The 18,742-nt window shown below is 35.3% G+C and overlaps 1 protein-coding gene across 1 annotated transcript; it reads right to left on the bottom strand.

The window, feature by feature from the left end:
* Positions 1 to 5,083: 5,083 nt before the first annotated feature.
* Positions 5,084 to 18,144, bottom strand: tm9sf4 (transmembrane 9 superfamily protein member 4). Its single transcript, XM_065286164.2, has 18 exons — positions 18,062 to 18,144; positions 16,819 to 16,926; positions 14,717 to 14,816; positions 12,163 to 12,331; positions 11,778 to 11,922; positions 11,426 to 11,549; positions 9,436 to 9,554; positions 9,230 to 9,341; positions 9,058 to 9,128; positions 8,831 to 8,963; positions 8,670 to 8,751; positions 8,507 to 8,582; positions 8,341 to 8,424; positions 8,042 to 8,217; positions 7,889 to 7,952; positions 6,937 to 7,056; positions 6,309 to 6,398; positions 5,084 to 5,926 (listed from the first exon to the last, which is right to left on the bottom strand). Exons 1-18 carry the CDS (start codon positions 18,098 to 18,100, stop codon positions 5,777 to 5,779), a joined length of 1,962 nt encoding a protein of 653 aa, XP_065142236.1. The 5' UTR covers positions 18,101 to 18,144; the 3' UTR covers positions 5,084 to 5,776.
* Positions 18,145 to 18,742: the final 598 nt, after the last annotated feature.

The following is an 18,742-nucleotide window of genomic DNA, read 5'->3' as shown; positions in this document are numbered from 1 at the left end:
TAACCGGGCCTTAATAGAGACAGACGATTCTGATTGGATTAGATGTTTTCATGACATGAACCTGACAGTAAGCTTAACGTTAGAACATAGATGAGAGAAAATATATTACATGTATTGTATTAAATTGAATTAAATAGAAATTTAAAAATGTAAAAACATATTTTTATTGAATATTATTTATTTGTATTATTATAATAAAAAACCTTTTTATAAATTTTTTTAGGCCTTCTCTGAAGGCGTAGAAGGCCCTGAAGGTTCCCCACTGTCGTGTACACAGGTTCGGGCACTGGTAAGGACCCTAGCTCACTTGACATTGGGACACTGTTCACTTATTTTTCTTTCACGTGGCTGCTTAAGTGCGTTGTGATCACTCACAGCTGTTACTCATCAACAACCGGCAAAACCAACATCTCCCTGACTTAATTTTAAACAGTACATTGTGAAAAAAGCTGTCATTATTCTCTTACATATCCGTGCATAAAATTGGGGAATATAATTACTTAATTTTAAATATATATATATATATATATATATATATATATATATATATATATACACGTGTGTGTATTTTTTACAATTTTAAATAAATATTATTATTTTAAATATTGAGTAGATTGTGGTCCCTTACTGTGTAGCGATGTGTGTTTATATTTAAAACTAAAACAAATGTTTGTCTTTTTAAAAGTTCTGTCACATTTCATAAAGTTTATTGAGTTGGATCACGTGATTTTTGGTTGGCGAGCTTAAAAAGGTCACGTGATTTACAGTAAGGGAACATAGGGACCATCGATGCTCACTGGTTTTTGCGTTGCATTGTGGGAATTTTTAGGGAATGAACGTTCCAGTGCACTGGAAGGATTTTGCGATTGAGACAGCCCTTAAAATGGCTGATTCTCTGATCAGTGCCCTGACTACTGAACAAGGGAGCTGATTGAGACATATCCTAGGTTAATTAAGGTTACTGTCTCTTTAAGAGAAGCACGGACCTGGGGTGTATTCCAGAAAGCAGGGTTAACTTACCATCAGATTAACCCCGAACTTTGGGTTGATCAACCCCAAACTTGCTTACTCGGGGTATGTCGGTTCCAAAACACAGTTTAAGAGTTAGGTCAATCAACTCGCTGAAAGTAACCCAGAGTTAACGCGCGCTCACGGTAACAACATAAAGGCATTGTCAATGGATCGCAGATTTCACGAGTCACCATGGAAACGTCAGAGAACTTAAAAGTTTTTAAATGAGAAATAACATTATAAACTAATATTTTCTGGCAAAATCAACGTTTTATAATCGGCTTAGAAGTGCGTGATTACAAAACAGATCAAATTAATTAATTAAATAATTAATACGAACCCATTTTACCCCATTTAAGTCCAATATTATATGTGTCTCAACGAAAATACACACAATTTTATTTAAAATAATCTAAAACAATCTAAAATAATTAATATAGTCAAAATAATCATAGATTTTATATATGATTGTAAACATATGAATTATGAATATATTTTCCCCTGTGAAAAGTAACAATGGTTTTACTACAGTAAAAAACATGGTTACAGTAAAACCATGGTAACCACAAAATAACCATGGTTTTCAAAAAAACATAGTTAAACGATGGTTAGTGTAGTAAAACCATGGTTCTGCTGATAGTAATCAATGCACAAAAAAAACATGGTTACTACAACTATACACCAATAAAACCATGGTTAATTTCATAAGAGTTGTGGCACATAAAGTGCAAATACATCATAAGGCTTATTTAAAGTTGTTGTTTTTTTTTTAGATATGATTGTATTGTGTAGGCATAAAATGCACTATGATAATATTCACTATATTGTACTTATTTTACTTCTGCTCCTTTGGGTGACCCTGTTTAGTTTTAGGACTTTCCTTGTATGACACTGTGTCACCATCTTTTTTAACATTTACTGATAGCTGATAGATTAATGCACCCTCTTTTAATTGTAAAGCTTCCTTACAGTCCTTACAGATTTTCAATAATGTTGTGTAATGCTTTTCATTACACTACACTAAGAATGATCATTCATTTGCATTGGACGATTAGGATCTGCTGTGACAGAATTGGAGAATAGAAATGTTACATTAGTGTCAATAGTAACATGTTGTAATATATGTCCTGTATCATCTAATATATGCAAATATCTCAATTTCCCTTTGCTCAAAAATGATAGCTCAGGAAAGCAGCTACAAAAGGTCAATTTTAAAGAAATAAAGGTGATTTAGAAAAACACCAACTATAGATCAAATGTAGAGAGAGGGCTAAGGATCTGAAGTGCATGTTTAAGAAATAAATATTATACTATGAAATATATATTTATAATTTCATTTCATTGTGTACATGATTCTAACTGATATAATAGAAAATCTCTGACCACTATGCCATGTCTGTGATTCAATGGTGTTTCACCTAATGAAGTCTGTGCTTCACCTGTGTCACTATGTGGGTCAGTGTTAAATCATGCCTGTGCTTCATGGGTGTCATTCTGTGGGCCAGGTCAGATGCACATGCCTATCAGAGACTGCAGGCAGGGGTAACTTCTATCCCTCAGTAATTATTATTATGATCATGTGCATCATGGGCATCATGTGTTTCTATTTGTTATATCCATTTACTGTAACATTGCCACATTGTCACTTAAGTAACATAGGTTAAGATTCATTAATGACAATGTATTTGCACACACATTTATTATAACTTTAGATTCATCTCAAATTATCTAGTAAGTGAAAGATGAGGTTATTTATGAATTGACAAAATTGATATGGAAATGTACTATATTGTTAACATTAATTAACTGATGGAATTATGTTTCATACATCCACTGATATTTGGAGATATATTACTAATGAACATGATTAAATGTATAGTATTTAGTCCGAACACAAATATGAATAAATTTTTAATTAAATTTAATTAATAATAAAATTTATAGTAATTAGTCCAATCACCAATAACAATCCATGTTATTAAAAAAATAGTTTCTTTGAAAAAATTCATATCACACATTTTTTAAGACAGCAATAAATATTCGCGACTGTAAATATAATAAAATAAAATAAATGCTTTAACATTGTAATATTATGCAAAATATATGCTTCCACGCCCGCTGTACGCTCGTCATAAGTGCACGCATGCGCAGACTTCCTCCGAAGCCTCGTTTTATTAACTAAAATGAACTTACCCTGCAACATAACCTGCTCCGGAGCAGGTTATCTTCAGAGAGTCAGTTGCTATGGTTACTTACATAACCCGAAAGTTACCTCCGTTTTTGGAACCGAAAGCAGAGGTTATCCGCTTACTTACTCCTAAACTTACCCGGGTAAGCCACATAACCAGCTTTCTGGAATACACCCCTGGTTTCTGCCTATCTATACATAAACCTAAGACATAAACAAATGTTTTATTTGGGTTAAAGAATACTGTGGAGATTGTTTTGTTTGTATGTGCCCTGTCAAGAAAAGAAGATTTCGTTTGCTTTCTGAAAAGCGTCTCTCCGTGTGTCCACTACTGAGTGCACTTAACTGTTAAATGGCGTGCGGGCGCACACACAGACGAGGACGAATTACAAACGGTGCAGCATAAAAACGTTACGTTATTTTTTCGTGCTCTATTCCTTAAATGTATGTTAATGGACTACAGTATGACACACAGTAGCGTAACTCTCTCTAAAGTTTAAACATCAAGTTTTCTGATCTCTGAAGGGCATAGTGAGGGTCTGACTGGAGCTGGACCTGACACCTTCACCCGCATGTGCGTCCAAAAGATGCTCACTTCAATGGTTTAAAATCACCTGAAATGTTAACATCTGCAAGCCTTTGAAACACGTGAAATGATAAACTTTTCCTATTTAAATGTGCGTATTAATCCGCAAATCGCATGCGAGCCAAACAGTGGGTCGATCACGGATCAACTTAATCTGTTACACCATTAGCTCCTGCAGCACAACTTCAACATACTGTAAATAATAATGCAAACATACCTTTATCTTGCTCTTTTTTTATCCTCATCTGTCCTTTTCTTCTTTCTCTTTTTCGGCACCAGAGGGATACATACTTTTTTGTGACATGCACATCGGCGGGAGTTGTCAATGCACGCGAGGTGTCTATATTGCGCGTGACTCAACCGCTAGCACTTCAGACACACAGCAGTTTTCTGCAAATCAGATTTTTTTTGTCTTAATTCATTCATTCTTTATTCATTTATATTACTTGTTCAGTTATTTAATTGTAAAAACAAAAAACGAAAGCATCCGCTTAGTTCGCTTATGCCTCGGTAACACCGGCCCTGGAAGAAACCTCTTCTGGACAGCGTTTCAAATTTTAACATATTGGCACTTTTATTGTTTTATACATTAGAAATGGACATTCTCGTAGAAGGGAAAAAATAGAAAAAGAAACACATGCTTTTGCCTAAAAATAAAAGACATAATCGGGACTTGATGATAACCTAAAACGAAACGATACAAAGCAGTGTATTTACACCATAAACAATACATAATCTATACTAACAACCCCCAAACAACAAAGAGGATAAAGTATCTGTAGAAAATATATTCTGTAGTCCTTACATTTATTCATAGTCACCTGTAAAGAATTAATGTTAAAAACATTCAAAGGGATGATGGTTTGTACTGCTGGCCAAAGCCTATGAGGAGAAACCTTTGTTTATTTGTATATTACAAACAATGCCAAATGTGTGCTTGACATGTGCCTGAAACAGATGAATAAAAAAAACATTTTAGTCTATGTGCCTCACACAAAAACTGAATATATTTGAACAAATTGTATTTTACAAGAATATTTTTAACTTCAATTTGAGCACTGATGCTTTATATGCACTTGTCCTTCAGGTATGTTAGACAATAACCTTTTAATTTATCTCAATGCATATTTCCATTACACTGACTGTAATTCATGACAAATACACTGCTACCTGATATCCAATGCAAAAATACCTGACAGCCTTGAATTTAACCCTCACTAATATGCAGTCTGTATTTGTGAAAAGCCTGTAAACGTTTGTGAAATGAAGATGTAAACTGAATCATTGACTTGGATGTGTTAAAATCAAGTAACCAATTTAATGTTTAAAAATGTAAAATGTCAAGAAAAAATGAAACTGCTTCATTATAACAGTCAAAGTGTGGACCATGCAAACATAAGGAAACATGAAAGTGTACATGTTTTTAATGCACTCGCTTTGTCATGTTTTACATTTGATTATTTCAATCCATGCCAACAAGTAATACGTCACAGAATGACCACACTTCCAGCAGGCTTGTCACACGCATACAATTACACTCACTCTCTCTCTCTCAAGACAACAGGCATTCAAGAAATCATTTTAAATCAAATCCAAGACAACAGATTCAAATTAAACGTTATATTAAAAGAGGACATAGTTATTTGTAAAATGATATTATATGCAACTAACCCATAATCTCTTCAAAAGCCCAAAAAGTCCAACATCCCCACCCAAAAACAAGGAAAAAGTCAATAGACACACTTTGGCCCATGTTGTGTGTGAGCGAGCAAAAAGATATACAGGCGTTAAAAGTTGAACTGTTCGTGATGTTTCCCAGGATCTCTGCAGAGACAGAGACAGCAGGACAGAAAAGGTATCTCTGTTCGTTCCTCTGATCCACAGGGAGGCGCTGCTACGCCTTACACGTCAGCGATGAACACACACATCAGTGCTTGCTTCACAAAACCAAAACAATAAAGAATCGTAAACAAAAACCAAAGGGAGATATTTCAGTCGATTTTGACCGCGGCGTAAATTTTCCGTATGAACACGTATGCGGCGTAAAAACCGATCGTCCCGGTGAGCAGCCAGAAAGACAAAACCATCAGGGCAATGTAGCCAAAATACAGCAAAGAAGGAATAAACTCCACAATGTCAAGCTGAGGAAAGAAATAATGGAGAGAGTTTTATGCAAATGTTAAGAAAACAAAACACAAAAATAAGTGTTACCCTATCTGTGACATCCAGGGCTTAAGTCTTATAATCTAATGATTATAATTCAAGTAATTTTTCATTGGTTTCAATCATTGATATGACCTTACTCAGTTAATGTTAAAAATATCAAGGTTATTTTCACAGAATGTTCTTTGCATTACGTATGATGATTTCATGTCAAAAATAGTAAATCACAAAAAAATACTTTAGCTAGGTTTTCACAGGCAGGGTCACTTTTGGACTTTTTGATTCAGTTTAAATTAAAGACACTACAGCTGATAAAATAAGTTACAAGATATACAAGTTATAAGCAAAAAAAAAGATTACCTTGTTGACAAAATAGAAAACAGCATAGACTAGCACATAAAAGGCAGAGCCTCCAGATACCAGAAACGTCCTCCACCACCACCGATAGTCCTGCAGGGGGAGGAGCCACAATGATTGACATTTGTTTAAACAACATCTACAGGCAAAACGAAACAGTATCAACATTTTTAAAATAACTCCGTGTTTCATTTTCATCTGATTATCCTTCTTTATCTTTCTGTAAGGGTGAAGAAATGTTTGTTTGGATATTGTGTCAAAGGATATAGAGCCTTTTGATGGATCAATGTGTCTCACAAACAAATTACATAGACAATAATTCATCATATACAAAATGATGTCCCAACAGCAAAATTGTGTTAAAGGTCCACTGTGTAGACTTTAAGCGGCATCCAGTGGTGAGACTGTGAATTGCAACCAACAGCTAAGTCCACAGCTCACCCCTCCTTTTTCGAAACGCATAGTGTAGCTACGATGGTTATGTATATTATATTGCATTTCTGTCAAGAGTTTCTTCTAAAAGTTACACAACGCACCTTTAAATTAATCGTATGTTAGCTGTATCTATAGCTGTTATGTACATATAGCATTACATGGCTTATGGTTCCTTTAACCCTATGGACACACCTACCTCTGCACATAGTTGGAAATACACCATGACAATGCTGATCTGAGAACAGGAAACCACAAGAATGATGAAGACGAGGAAGAGGAAGCCAAACAGGTAGTAAAACTGGTTTTCCCAAATAGCCTACAAAAGACAATAACATACCACAATAAGCTTGAATAGGTATTGACTCAACACGACTTCTTCAAAAACCACAGCTACATAAACATTTACATGTTTTAACCAGAAGCAACCCGGTTAAAGTAAATGCAATTTAGCTGTCATCACTGTAGCAAAATCCGATGCTAAGGCTGCGAAGTAACAGCCAATCCGGACACGTCAAGTGTTTAACTCATCCCCACCAGCCCTTTTTCAGGTATTTTTTTCAGCCTTTTAGCATTTTTGGTGATTTTTACAAAAGTAAAAAAACTTAAAGGAAAATTTTCTTCTAAAAATATATAAACATAAAAATTATATCAAATGAAAAAGCATACCTGCTATCAAACAAAAAAACAAACTGGGGAAAAAAACGTTTCATCCTATCTATATTTTTTTTCTCTGCTTATAAAATCTTAAATATGGGTATTTTTCTTCAAAAATATTTTTTAGCAAAAATATTAAATAATTGCTTTTTTGTTAAGGAATTTTGTTGAGAGATCATATTCAGAATGATTATCAAAACATACACGCAGTGTAAAATGAATAAATAATGTTTTGCTTCAGTTTTTTTATAAATTGGGTAAGTTCGCCATCTAGTGGATAATCGGTATTACAGATTACCCTAAAAACTCACCAGGAACACGTTAAATTTTTCATGCAAATGTTTTCTTTAAATTGACAAGATAACTCGCCAAAAGCGGGGAAAGTTAATATGTTTATGAAAAGCAAGAATTTGAACCAATGAGATTTCATGATTAGCGGGGCTTCACAGCATACTGACTCAACATACTAGTGCTCACTTGCAGGTCTGACTTACACTAAAGATGAAAAAGAGCTCGATGAACATGGCACCAAACGGCAGAATTCCAGCCATTAGGATGCTAAAGGAAAGAACAAATCAAGTCGCATTAACAACAGAGTCGGACAATTTAATCAATGAGATCGAGACAACATAATGGGCGCTACGTACCCGACAAACTTGTTCATGTACCAGCGCTGCTCAGGGACCTGTCGGGGGATCTGATTGGTCCGAACCGGATTGTCATAAGGCTGTTTCCGGAAACCAAAATAGTATCCCAGGTACACGAGTGGCATAGAAATACCAAACCACATGCACAAGAGAGCCAGCATTGTAGTGAAGGGAACCTGAAAGTGTAAATGATACATCAGTTAGCATGAGAACAGAAAACTTTCTCTTTTCTTGAATGTGTTCATAACAACTATGGCTTGTGCATGTGACTTCCTGGACTGCAGTACAGAGATACTTACAGCACCAGACGAATGTTCTCCCCAGATAAAACAGTTCAACACAAAACAGATGCCAAAGACAACAGCCGGGTACAACGTTGTAGTCTATAAGGACACACATGCGAGTTTTAAAACATTAAATTTGTTCACATTTTAAACAACTTAAAATATTCAGATTTTAACTCACACAAAAAGCTCCTTTCCTCCATTTGTGGCCTTTAAGAGTGCGGTAGAGTCGACCAGCGAAGTATCCTCCAAACAAACTGCTCGACAAAATGCAAAAAGTTCAAATGTGGCCGTGTTTGAAAACACAAAAGCTGATTTGCAAGGTGATCTTGTTGTGTATTTACCCCATGAACATGAAAAGGAAGCAGGCTGTCGTCATCAGAGCTCCTCGACTGGATGGAGACAACATACCCAGCATAGCCACAACTACAAAACATAGCACATAGTTTGATGATGTAGCAGTGTCTGATTATGCATCTTATATGATAACAAGTGAAATACTTACAGATCACAATGAGAATCATACAGAACAGCTGGATACCAGAGCCTAGCAGAGAGCTAAGAATCATGGGATACTGAGGTGGGCGGAAGACATCACCGTGGACGTTCTTCCAACCAGATTCTTCCATTGTGTCCTCCTATAAAAGAAAGAGAAAGAGCATGGAGAAAACATGATATTTGAGATATCTGAATATCAAAATATAGGAGACCAGTCAGCTTGCAGCATCTTACGATGTCATCTTCTCTGTTGTAGTTAGCAATGTCCTTCCTCAGAGTTCTGATGATGATCATACTTAAGATACCTGTGGACATACGATTTCTTAGACCACACAAAACATGACACTACCGCAACTAAAAAAGCTTTTTAATCACGCGAGTCTGAATATAAAAAAAAGAGTCACACCTGACAGAAAGAACACCACAACTACAGAGTTGACGATGGAGAACCAATGGATCTGCACGTCGCTCATGGTAAGATATGTGTCCCAGCGAGACGCCCATTTTATCTCACTTTCCTGCATTACAGAAGAGTGCAGGTGTTTATGAAGCCAAACACAAACAGATGAAGCACAGAGAGAGAGAGAAAATGGGCCTGTGTGTGTATCTCACCTCCCAGCGCACAGAGTATGTAAAAAGGATGCTGTTCTCTTTAGTTGGGTCGATCTCCTGAGGGACAGGGGCGACGGTTTCTGGTAATGTGCATTTACCTTTGTCATCTGCTTTTATGTCTTAAAGAACAAAAGAGAACAAAAGTAAAATCGATTAACGTAAACAGAAAACCTTTAAAGGGTAAAGTCATAATTGGTGTTTAATCACAATGGTGCCCTTATGCTGAGTTTACACCAACCGCGTTTCAGGCGTCAAAATCGTGTCTACCGCGCGTGGTTTGCTGCTTGAAGAATTTGGATGCATTCGCGCATGTAGAGTGGAGTAAACGCGTGGAAAAAGCAAGCATTTGACGCGCGTCAGAGGCAAACTCCGCTTCTTGTGGGAGGGGCAAGTGCTATGCCGTTGTTTGTTTGCAAGATGACTGAAGTTGATTGTGCATTTATCGAGAGAGTTACCAGTGTGTATTTGGTAACCTTACTATAGGGAGAAAATAACGACGCGGGTCGATAAACGTCACGTGACTCAAAAGTGAAGTGTGTATTACAATTTACCAAGTTGCCCAATGTCCTCGCTGACACTCTTCCAAGCGAGGTCCTTTTTATTCCTGTCTCTATAGAAATAAGAACTTGTGTCGTATAGCTCCGGGTGACTGCTCACGGACAATATCAAGCGTTGGTTGAATGAGTGACTCCGGGCGGGGCTGCCACCACAGCAGCAAGCAGGCTCTAGATTGGTTAATGCGGCGCGAAATTCGGCCAAAGTTCAAATTTTACAACTCAGGCATCAGCCGCAAATTTGTGTGAACTGCAAAATGCACAAAAAGCCCTATTCGCGCGTACGACGCACAACGTTCAAAACATGCGAATGAGGCGGAAACGCGTCTTCCGCTCCGAGCCAAACGCCTCTTCCGCGCTGCGGGACGTCCTGACACGCGTCAACGCGTCTTCACATTGACTTAACATTGAAATCACTCGCGCTTCACACCTCTACCGCGGTTGGTGTAAACGCAGCATAAAAGAGGATCAAAAGCAGAGCGTGAATGTTAGGGCATTGCAATTTACAGACACAATGAAATTTGTGTTTTTAATATTTTGTTTAAAATTGTAAAATAAATATGGACAAAACAGTGGAATTACATCACATACATAATTTACACGTTTTATTTATTAAAAACAGTTATGTTATATATATATATATATATATATATATATATATATATATATATAATATAAAATTGAGGCCTAAATATTAATAAAAAACTAAGAAAATTACAGATGTTGCCATATCAATAAAGTGAAAAAAGTTTAAGTTGAGGCACTAAAATTATTAACTAAAGAATAAAACAAATAAAATAAACTTAAATAGCAATATTAGTTTAAAATCAACTGATATAAAACTAATAAAATGCCAAAAACCAAAACTGGGCAAAATTGCTAAAAAAAATTACTATAATTGGGTGTGACTACAGCAACGGCTTATTTCAGTTATAAAAAAATTATATTTTGAAATAGTTTAATTTTTAATTTTTAGTTTGTTCATATTACACTAGTCAACATTTGAAGTGGATCAAAACGGGTATTGGTTTTAAGACAACTTTAAGGAAAGGTTTTGATCCATTTCAAATGTTGACTAGTGTAATATGAACTTTTATGAAAAAATTTAAAACTGAAATAAGCCGTTGCTGTAGTCACACCCAACTAAAAAAAATTGTAATCAACTTTGGAAACATTGCATTAATATAACGTTAGCTATTTTATATACGTCACCCTGGACCAAAAAAAAAAAAAAAGGGTATCCATTGATGTATGGTTTGTAAGGATAGGACAATATTTGGCCGAGATTTAAAACTCTGATAGGAATATATATAAATATGGAAATAAATGGAACATGATCTTTACTTAACATCCAAATGATTTTTGGCATATAAAAAATTTATAATTTTGACCCATACAATCTATTTTTAGCTATTTGTAAAATAGTAGTGACATACCGTCCAATTTTACACTTTTTGGCATCACTTCAAAACGTACAACCCGATAATTGTGTTCTTCACCCTCCTCCACCTTTTCTTTGTGGTAGTACAGGATGAATGACAGATGGTTGTGTAAATAGAACTGCAAGGGCGGGACAAAACAGCATGTCAACAAATCAATTCAAAATGAAGACATCAATGAAATTTTTCTGAGATAACCCATATTACATAAATAATAGCAGCTCTCTCTAAAGACCGCATGCACAACTATGTTATCTGAATAAATAAATTATGGAGAACTAATAAAAAACGAATTGTCTACATAACTAGGCATAAAATGATGTTGATAGGAAAAGATGGCTTTCATTACCTTGTTGTTTTCAGTGAAGCCTATTCTGTAGCCGTGCTCGAACTGAATGTCTCTCGTCGAGTCCTTCTTCTGTTCCTCATCCATTCCTTCATCTTTGCTTGGGTAAAACTCCAGACGAGTAGCCACAGGGAGATTATCTGCAATGCTGTTCATATACATGCACTTGATATGATAAATAAAAGCATTGCTGACAGCTGGTCGGTGCAAAACTTAAAACTATGCATGTGTTCATTTATTTCAGAGATTAATTAATAGAATTTAATTTACATTTAAGCATTTAAAAAAATGTAATAAACCAAGAGAGGTTGGGTGTTAACTAAGAGATGTCAAAATTTGAGTTCATGTTGCTACAAAATGAGTGTTTATGTGCAGATTAGTGACTCACAGATGAACGTAGTATTCTTCCTGGATGCGCTCAGCCAGCAGCTTGCTCTCAACTTTGGTGAGTTTGACAGGATCTTCTGGCTTTTTACACAACACCTCACACTTCTTGTCACTGTTCATAAAAACCGTGTAGAGCGTGTTGACGATACGGTCTCCTCGCAAAACCTCACCTGGTCATTATTACAGTGAGAAGCATGTCAGACGTCAAGTTCTTCAAGCTTAAAGGAATAGTTCACCCAAATCCCCTTAAAATGTATTTACTCTTATGCCATACCAGATATATACATACAGATATAACGTTTTGCATGTCTTGTTACGAAACACATATGACAACTAGTCACGAGACATGCAAGAACAAATAAGATTTAACGCGCTGCCACATTTTAAAAGTGTAATATGTTTTAGTGGCATCTAGTGGTGAGATTGCGAATTGCAACCAATAGCTCAGTCCACAGCTCACCCCTCAAATTTGAAACACATATGGTAGCTGCCACATAACAAACATGTCATTGCCTGAGATAACGTAGGGACAAAACATGCTGTGTAAAGCAGTTTATCGATTTAGGGCTACTGTAGAAATATGACGAAGACTTCAATATAAGGAGAACTGCGTAGTATGTAGATAAAATCGGCTCATTCAAAAGTAATAAAAACAATACAGATAATCTTTATTAAGTCTTAAAAAGTCTTTATACACCACTGATAATATAGTTATGTATATTATATTGCATTTCTGTCAAGAGATCCTTCTAAAAGTTACACATTGCACCTTTTATTTATGGTGCTAATCTGCATGTTTCCATGGATATGTGATGTATCAGACGCTAAATAAGCACTAAATATTAATCGGTGTTCCTTATAAGTACATTGTATATTGTCTGGGATTTGTCCCGGGATTGTTTGATTTTGGTTCATTCCGGGGCTGGAACGACACGTCGACCTAGTCAATTACGTTGATTATGTAATTACGTCGATTTGCTGGAAATGCGTCAATGCATTGCACTGTTTACATTTTCAAATAATGGCGGCTTTACTGACAATCCAGCGTTATACCAAACAGCCAAAACGCGATCAAAAGTGTGGGAATAATTAAAGCAGAAACTAAATAAAATGCTGCTCTGCACACTGTGTAAAACTGAAATGGCATAACGTTACCACAGCCGCACAACATTTTTTTTTTATATAAACTAGCGAGTTGCGTAGTGTTTTATTAACTCTTTTACAGCCATTAATGCGTTTTCTCATCAATTAAGAGAAAACATTTGCATTAAAAAAGTGTTCCTGATAAATTTTTATGTTATTCTGCAATACTGCGATTATGCCATAACACGCACTTACCCAATTTATGAAAAAACAGAATGCAAAACATTGTTTACTAATTTTAAACTCTGTGTAAGTTTTGATAATCGTTCTGAATCTGATCTCTTACAAAATTCCTTCACAAAAATGCAATTATTTCAGCTTTTTTTGCTAAAAAAAATATATATATAAGCAGAGAAAAAATATAGATAGGATGAAACTTTCTTCCGATCCTATCTATATTTTTTAATTATATAATTTTTTTTCCTGTTTTCTTTGTTTGAAAGCAGAGGGGTCTGTTCTTTCATTTGATATATTTGTATGTTAAAATACTCCTGGAAGGCATTTTGTGAAACTTTTGAGAAAATCACACACACAAAAAATGCTGGTTGGGAAAGAGTTAAAGGAACAGTGTGTAGGGTTATGGCCAAAACTGGTACTGCAATCAAAAAACTTGTGGCTAAAACTGGTACTGCAGTCACAAAACTGGTGGCCAGTACACAACATGATAACATAAACATCAGTTGAGGGCTGCAACTTCTCTTTTAAATGACAATATCCTGGCCGGACCACTGTTGTCAGTGATATAAGTATTTGAAATGAACATGATTTCTTAATGTCTAGTGACATATCAGGGCCATTTTATGATTAATTGATATACATTTCTTACATACTGTTCCTTTAACCTAAAGATTTTTTGCATCACAAACATTGATCTGCATTAAACTCCCGTGTCAAAGAGCTGAACAATAACATAAGTACTATTTGCACGAGATTAGTATTATCAAAGGACCTTGTGTGATTTAGAAATGACCCCCCCCCCCCCATATCTAAGTTTCGTGTGGCCCCGTTTGCACAGGATAAGCGAAGCCTGTGATTTTACTTAAATTTACTGACTTATCTACCGGATATGATGTCGAGGCTTTGCGTAACACCTTGTCCTATACATACAACACAAGCTTTTATCCTAATCAGCCGTGTCGCAAAGCCACCGCGACGAGTGTCAGTGGATTCTATATTAGAAACGGTTCTGCAATGACAACCTTCACAATTATTACAAATCACGTAAAGTCACTATTAAAATACTGATCCAGTGCGAATGGGGTTTTACTTGTTGTGACCACAACAAAGGGGTGTGAACTGAAGAAACAAAGTCATCTACATAATTACAAAAGAATTGTCACATTTGGGTGAACTATTCTTAACCGTTCCACAGTCAAACATCACAACATATATATGACGGTGCTTGAACTTACCAAGATTTTCTGCTTTGTAGAAGATCTTGTCAGGCTTACAGAATGGAAGTGAATAGTATTCATAGGGCAGCTGGGTTCTGGAGCTTGTCAGTTTCACAGCCTGGTGAACATTTTAAATGAGTAAATCTGATAAATACCAGCAGAAAAATCTAGAAATGCCCTTATGTTTTTGGAATGACGGATGTGAGTGATTCAGAGTCAAACACAATAAACTCTATCTAGACTGATAAGGTAGGAAGACAGATGAATGTTTGAAAAACAATTCATCCCCTTGGAATTAAAAGGTTCTACCTGCGTTCTGAGCCGTTTTGAGATATTGAGCTTCAAAGTTTTTGCATTACATTTAGGAAAACTTATATGGGAAACAAGTTTCTTTCAAACATGAAAATAACAGGGACCCTAAATGTATTCTACAATATCAAAATCCTCTCAAATTTGTAAATGGGTGTTTTTGGAATGGATCAAATGCAGATAAAACCTTTTAATTCTACAAAAAAACACTTTTCGCTTAGAATAATAAGGTTCTATCTGCCAAAACATTATTTGAACATTAAATATAAAATGTATGTTGTAACAATGTCTCAGAAAGGATTACATTTTACTTTCTAACACATTTTATAACATGTATTTCATATTTTTAGCACTTGTAATGTATTTAGGACATTTCAAATTAAGCAAGGTAGGTCTAAATATTTTGTCCAGTGCAGATGTTAATTTTTTTGTACCAATTTGGTGGGTAATTAAACACATTATTGCAGAAATTGTTACTTTAATCTTTCTTTTGTTTAGACAGAAAGCAACTAATGTTATACATCTGAGCAGGACTTTATTCCATCTAAAGTTAGCCAGGTAAAATGGCTTTCTCTCCAGACATCAGTATGGATGAAATAACATGCTAACATTTATTGTTTTAATTAAAACCCCATCAATTAAATAGCTGACTATTTGACCTTTAAGGCTTAATATTGTAAAAATGAAGACATTTTAAGACTTTAAAAACTGCAAGAAAACAGACATGCTTCAGCAATTGTAAATTGTCAAAATTAATTAATAAAGTTTAATAATCTTTGAAAATGATTCATTGACTATATACATAAAATCACAAAAAAATGTTAGACTCGTTTTTTAAAACACATTACTATAATACTCTCTGTGACTCATTTTTTAAAACAGAGACTTATAAAACTCTCTCTCTGTAAGTGGCATGAATTTAAACATGCACTTAATGTTACTCATCTTCGCCTCTGAGATGATGCTCAGTTTGGAGAGTACCCTTGGTTTGGGTAAGATGGATGTAGGTGCCAGGCTTCTCGTGTGTTTGCTTGGTCCTCTTATGTCTACTTTAACCCTTGGCTCTGCATGTGGTTTTGTGTAATGAAGAGTATATGGACACTAATCAAACACAAGCTGTGACACTTCAGAAAATGGAACCTGTTTGTACTGAAACAGCTTGGAACATGTTTGAAAGTCATACAAATCTATACTCTTCATCTGTATGATTTCATATGGGTTGTTCCTGTTCACCTTCAGTAAAACATGTGGAAAGACAGTGATGAAAAGAATTTGCCAATATGGCTGCGCATATTGTCTACCTCCTGCACTGTGGTGTGGCCTGGAGTAGAGTATTTCATTGTTATCTTTTTAATTTGAGGATGCCTTGTCAGGAAATGAGGCACACAACTATCACTCCATGTTATCATCTCAGTGGCATGTGGATGATCACGTACAACGCGTTTTAATATTTTCGTTAGTGCACTTGCAACATCATTTCCTCCCCTACCTGACATTACCTATAGAGCCATGTTAGATTTCAACTTTGTAGATATAGAACCTTTTTGTTTTTTCAATAAAAATTCCCAAAATGTACACAACTTAAAAAAAACATCACATAATGTAAATAATGTGTCACAGAATAAGAATAAGTGAATAACTCAATTTTGACAAAAATGTCAGGTAGAACCTTATAATTCCAAGGGGTCGAATTGCTCAATACACAAAAAAGTTGATATTTCATAGATTTGCAAAAGGATATACATTTATTAGTCAACGGTAAGACTTTAAGCAAGAATTTTTTTTTACATTTAAAAACAGTGAATGCTCACCTTTATTTCAACTTGGCTGTTCTGAAGGAAATTCATGGGTGCAACACCTGGTACATAAAAGGGTGTTGCTGAAGGCAGCAAGGACACCAGTAGAAGTGCCCAAATCGCCTATAAAAACAAATGCTACATTTAGTTTGAGCTATTCAGCAGTAATCTGATAACAAACACTTACAAGATTACATTAAAAAGTACACTGTTCGGGATTAAGCAATAGTGGACTGTGACAGATTCCCCCCGGATGATGAAACTGAATGTCCACTACAGAACAGATGCTTTGTCACTAAATCTATGTTCATCGATTATGCAAGTGTGTTTGATGTATTACAAATGTAAAGTTTTTTTATGATATTTGTAAAGGGTTATTCAAAATCAAAGAGGTTATAGGACAAATTGAGCCCTGCTGTTGAAAAAGTCCTCAATTACAAAAGTTACTACTATTAAATAACATTAATATCAATGTCATAAATCAGGACAGGAAAATCTAAAACTAACCTTTAAATCATAAGAATAAAACATAGAAACTTTGGGGTCGTCATCATAATCCTATCGGTCAACAGTTATGGTCTGCATACACATTTGTAACTTTATATAGCACTTCTCATATTAACGCCTCTTTAAAAATTGCTCGTTTTTGTAAATGAATTTGGAAAATATCGTCTGCTAAATACTTCAATGCAAATGTCTAATGACTGCTTCAGTGCCAAACAGGACCCGGAACTTCAATCAACGCCTTACGTACCAATGTACACAACACACAGCAGTGCCAACGGGCAAATCCGACAAATATTGTCATACTGTTGACATAACAATAATTGTATCTGTATATTTAATACTTTTAACAGCGTTTCTGTTTGGATTAGGAATGGCGTTGAATGCTAAAGCATCGCAAACATAATAGCTTGAGTGACAAAGCAGATGCAAGCTCTCAAGACATCGATGTGGTGAAAAAATGGCACGGATAATAATAATAATAATCAGAAAACTGTCCGTTTCACACATTCCATTAAACGATAAATCAAAACATTAACTCCAAACACTCGATTATTAGCTGCATGCTAGCTGTTTGGCTAGCCGGTTGTTTTTAACCGCCACTCACAGTTTTAAGAAAAGATAATCACATCTAATGACACACGCACATAGAGCCACACTAAACACAACTGGACAATAAAATCATCTTTACCATTGTGGACTACAAATGTATGTGAAACACAGAAACAAAAGATGCTTTAGCATCTACACTCACCATCGGCATCGCCGCCGCCATCTTGAATACACGTGTCATTGTAGACGTCACAGGAAGAATGTCAATGGGTCATTGCGATGCTGTCATTTCACGTTCAATGATGTTGAAACTTCAATATTCTTGTTAATATTTACAACAAAAAATAGTACAAAAAATATTATAATAATAATAAATAATTCACGTTCACTGCTGGTGCATCTTGAGAGATATTGCATTACTGATAATATTATTACTGTTTTATGTAAAAAAATTGTAGTAAAAAATTAAATGCTCAGAAGGAAGGAATGCATCAGTAACACAATTTCATTTATTTATTTATTTATAGTTAAAATGGTCTTACGAGTGAACAAGAGATATTTTCCATTGAAATTTAAAGGGAACAATACCTTATGTAAAATAAATCTTTGGTGTCGCCGGAGTACTCAAAATGCCATATAGATAATTTATTACAACATGTTAAAATTGCCACTTTGTAGGTGTAAGCAAAATTGTGCTGTTTTTGGGTGTGTCCTTTTTAATGCAAATGAGCTGATCTCTGCATTAAATGGCACTGCAATAGTTGGATAGTGCAGATTAAGGGGCCGTATTATTATTATTATTATAAGATCCCCCTCTGACATCACAAGAGATGGGGGCACATTTCAATGACCTATTTTTACATTCTTGCAGAGAATGGTTTAC

Source organism: Paramisgurnus dabryanus, chromosome 21, assembly GCF_030506205.2.
Source record: "Paramisgurnus dabryanus chromosome 21, PD_genome_1.1, whole genome shotgun sequence".
NCBI lineage: Eukaryota > Metazoa > Chordata > Actinopteri > Cypriniformes > Cobitidae > Paramisgurnus > Paramisgurnus dabryanus.
This window is presented reverse-complemented; position numbering and strand designations above follow the sequence as displayed.

Coding starts and splice junctions, on each gene's coding strand:
- tm9sf4 (XM_065286164.2), bottom strand. CDS start 18,100: ATGACACGTGTATTCAAGATGGCGGCGGCGATGCCGATG. Junction 9,129..9,229: donor TGTGGTGTTCTTTCTGTCAG/GTGTGACTCTTT, acceptor GTATGTCCACAG/GTATCTTAAGTATGATCATC. Junction 8,583..8,669: donor TTCCTTTTCATGTTCATGGG/GTAAATACACAA, acceptor TTTGTCGAGCAG/TTTGTTTGGAGGATACTTCG.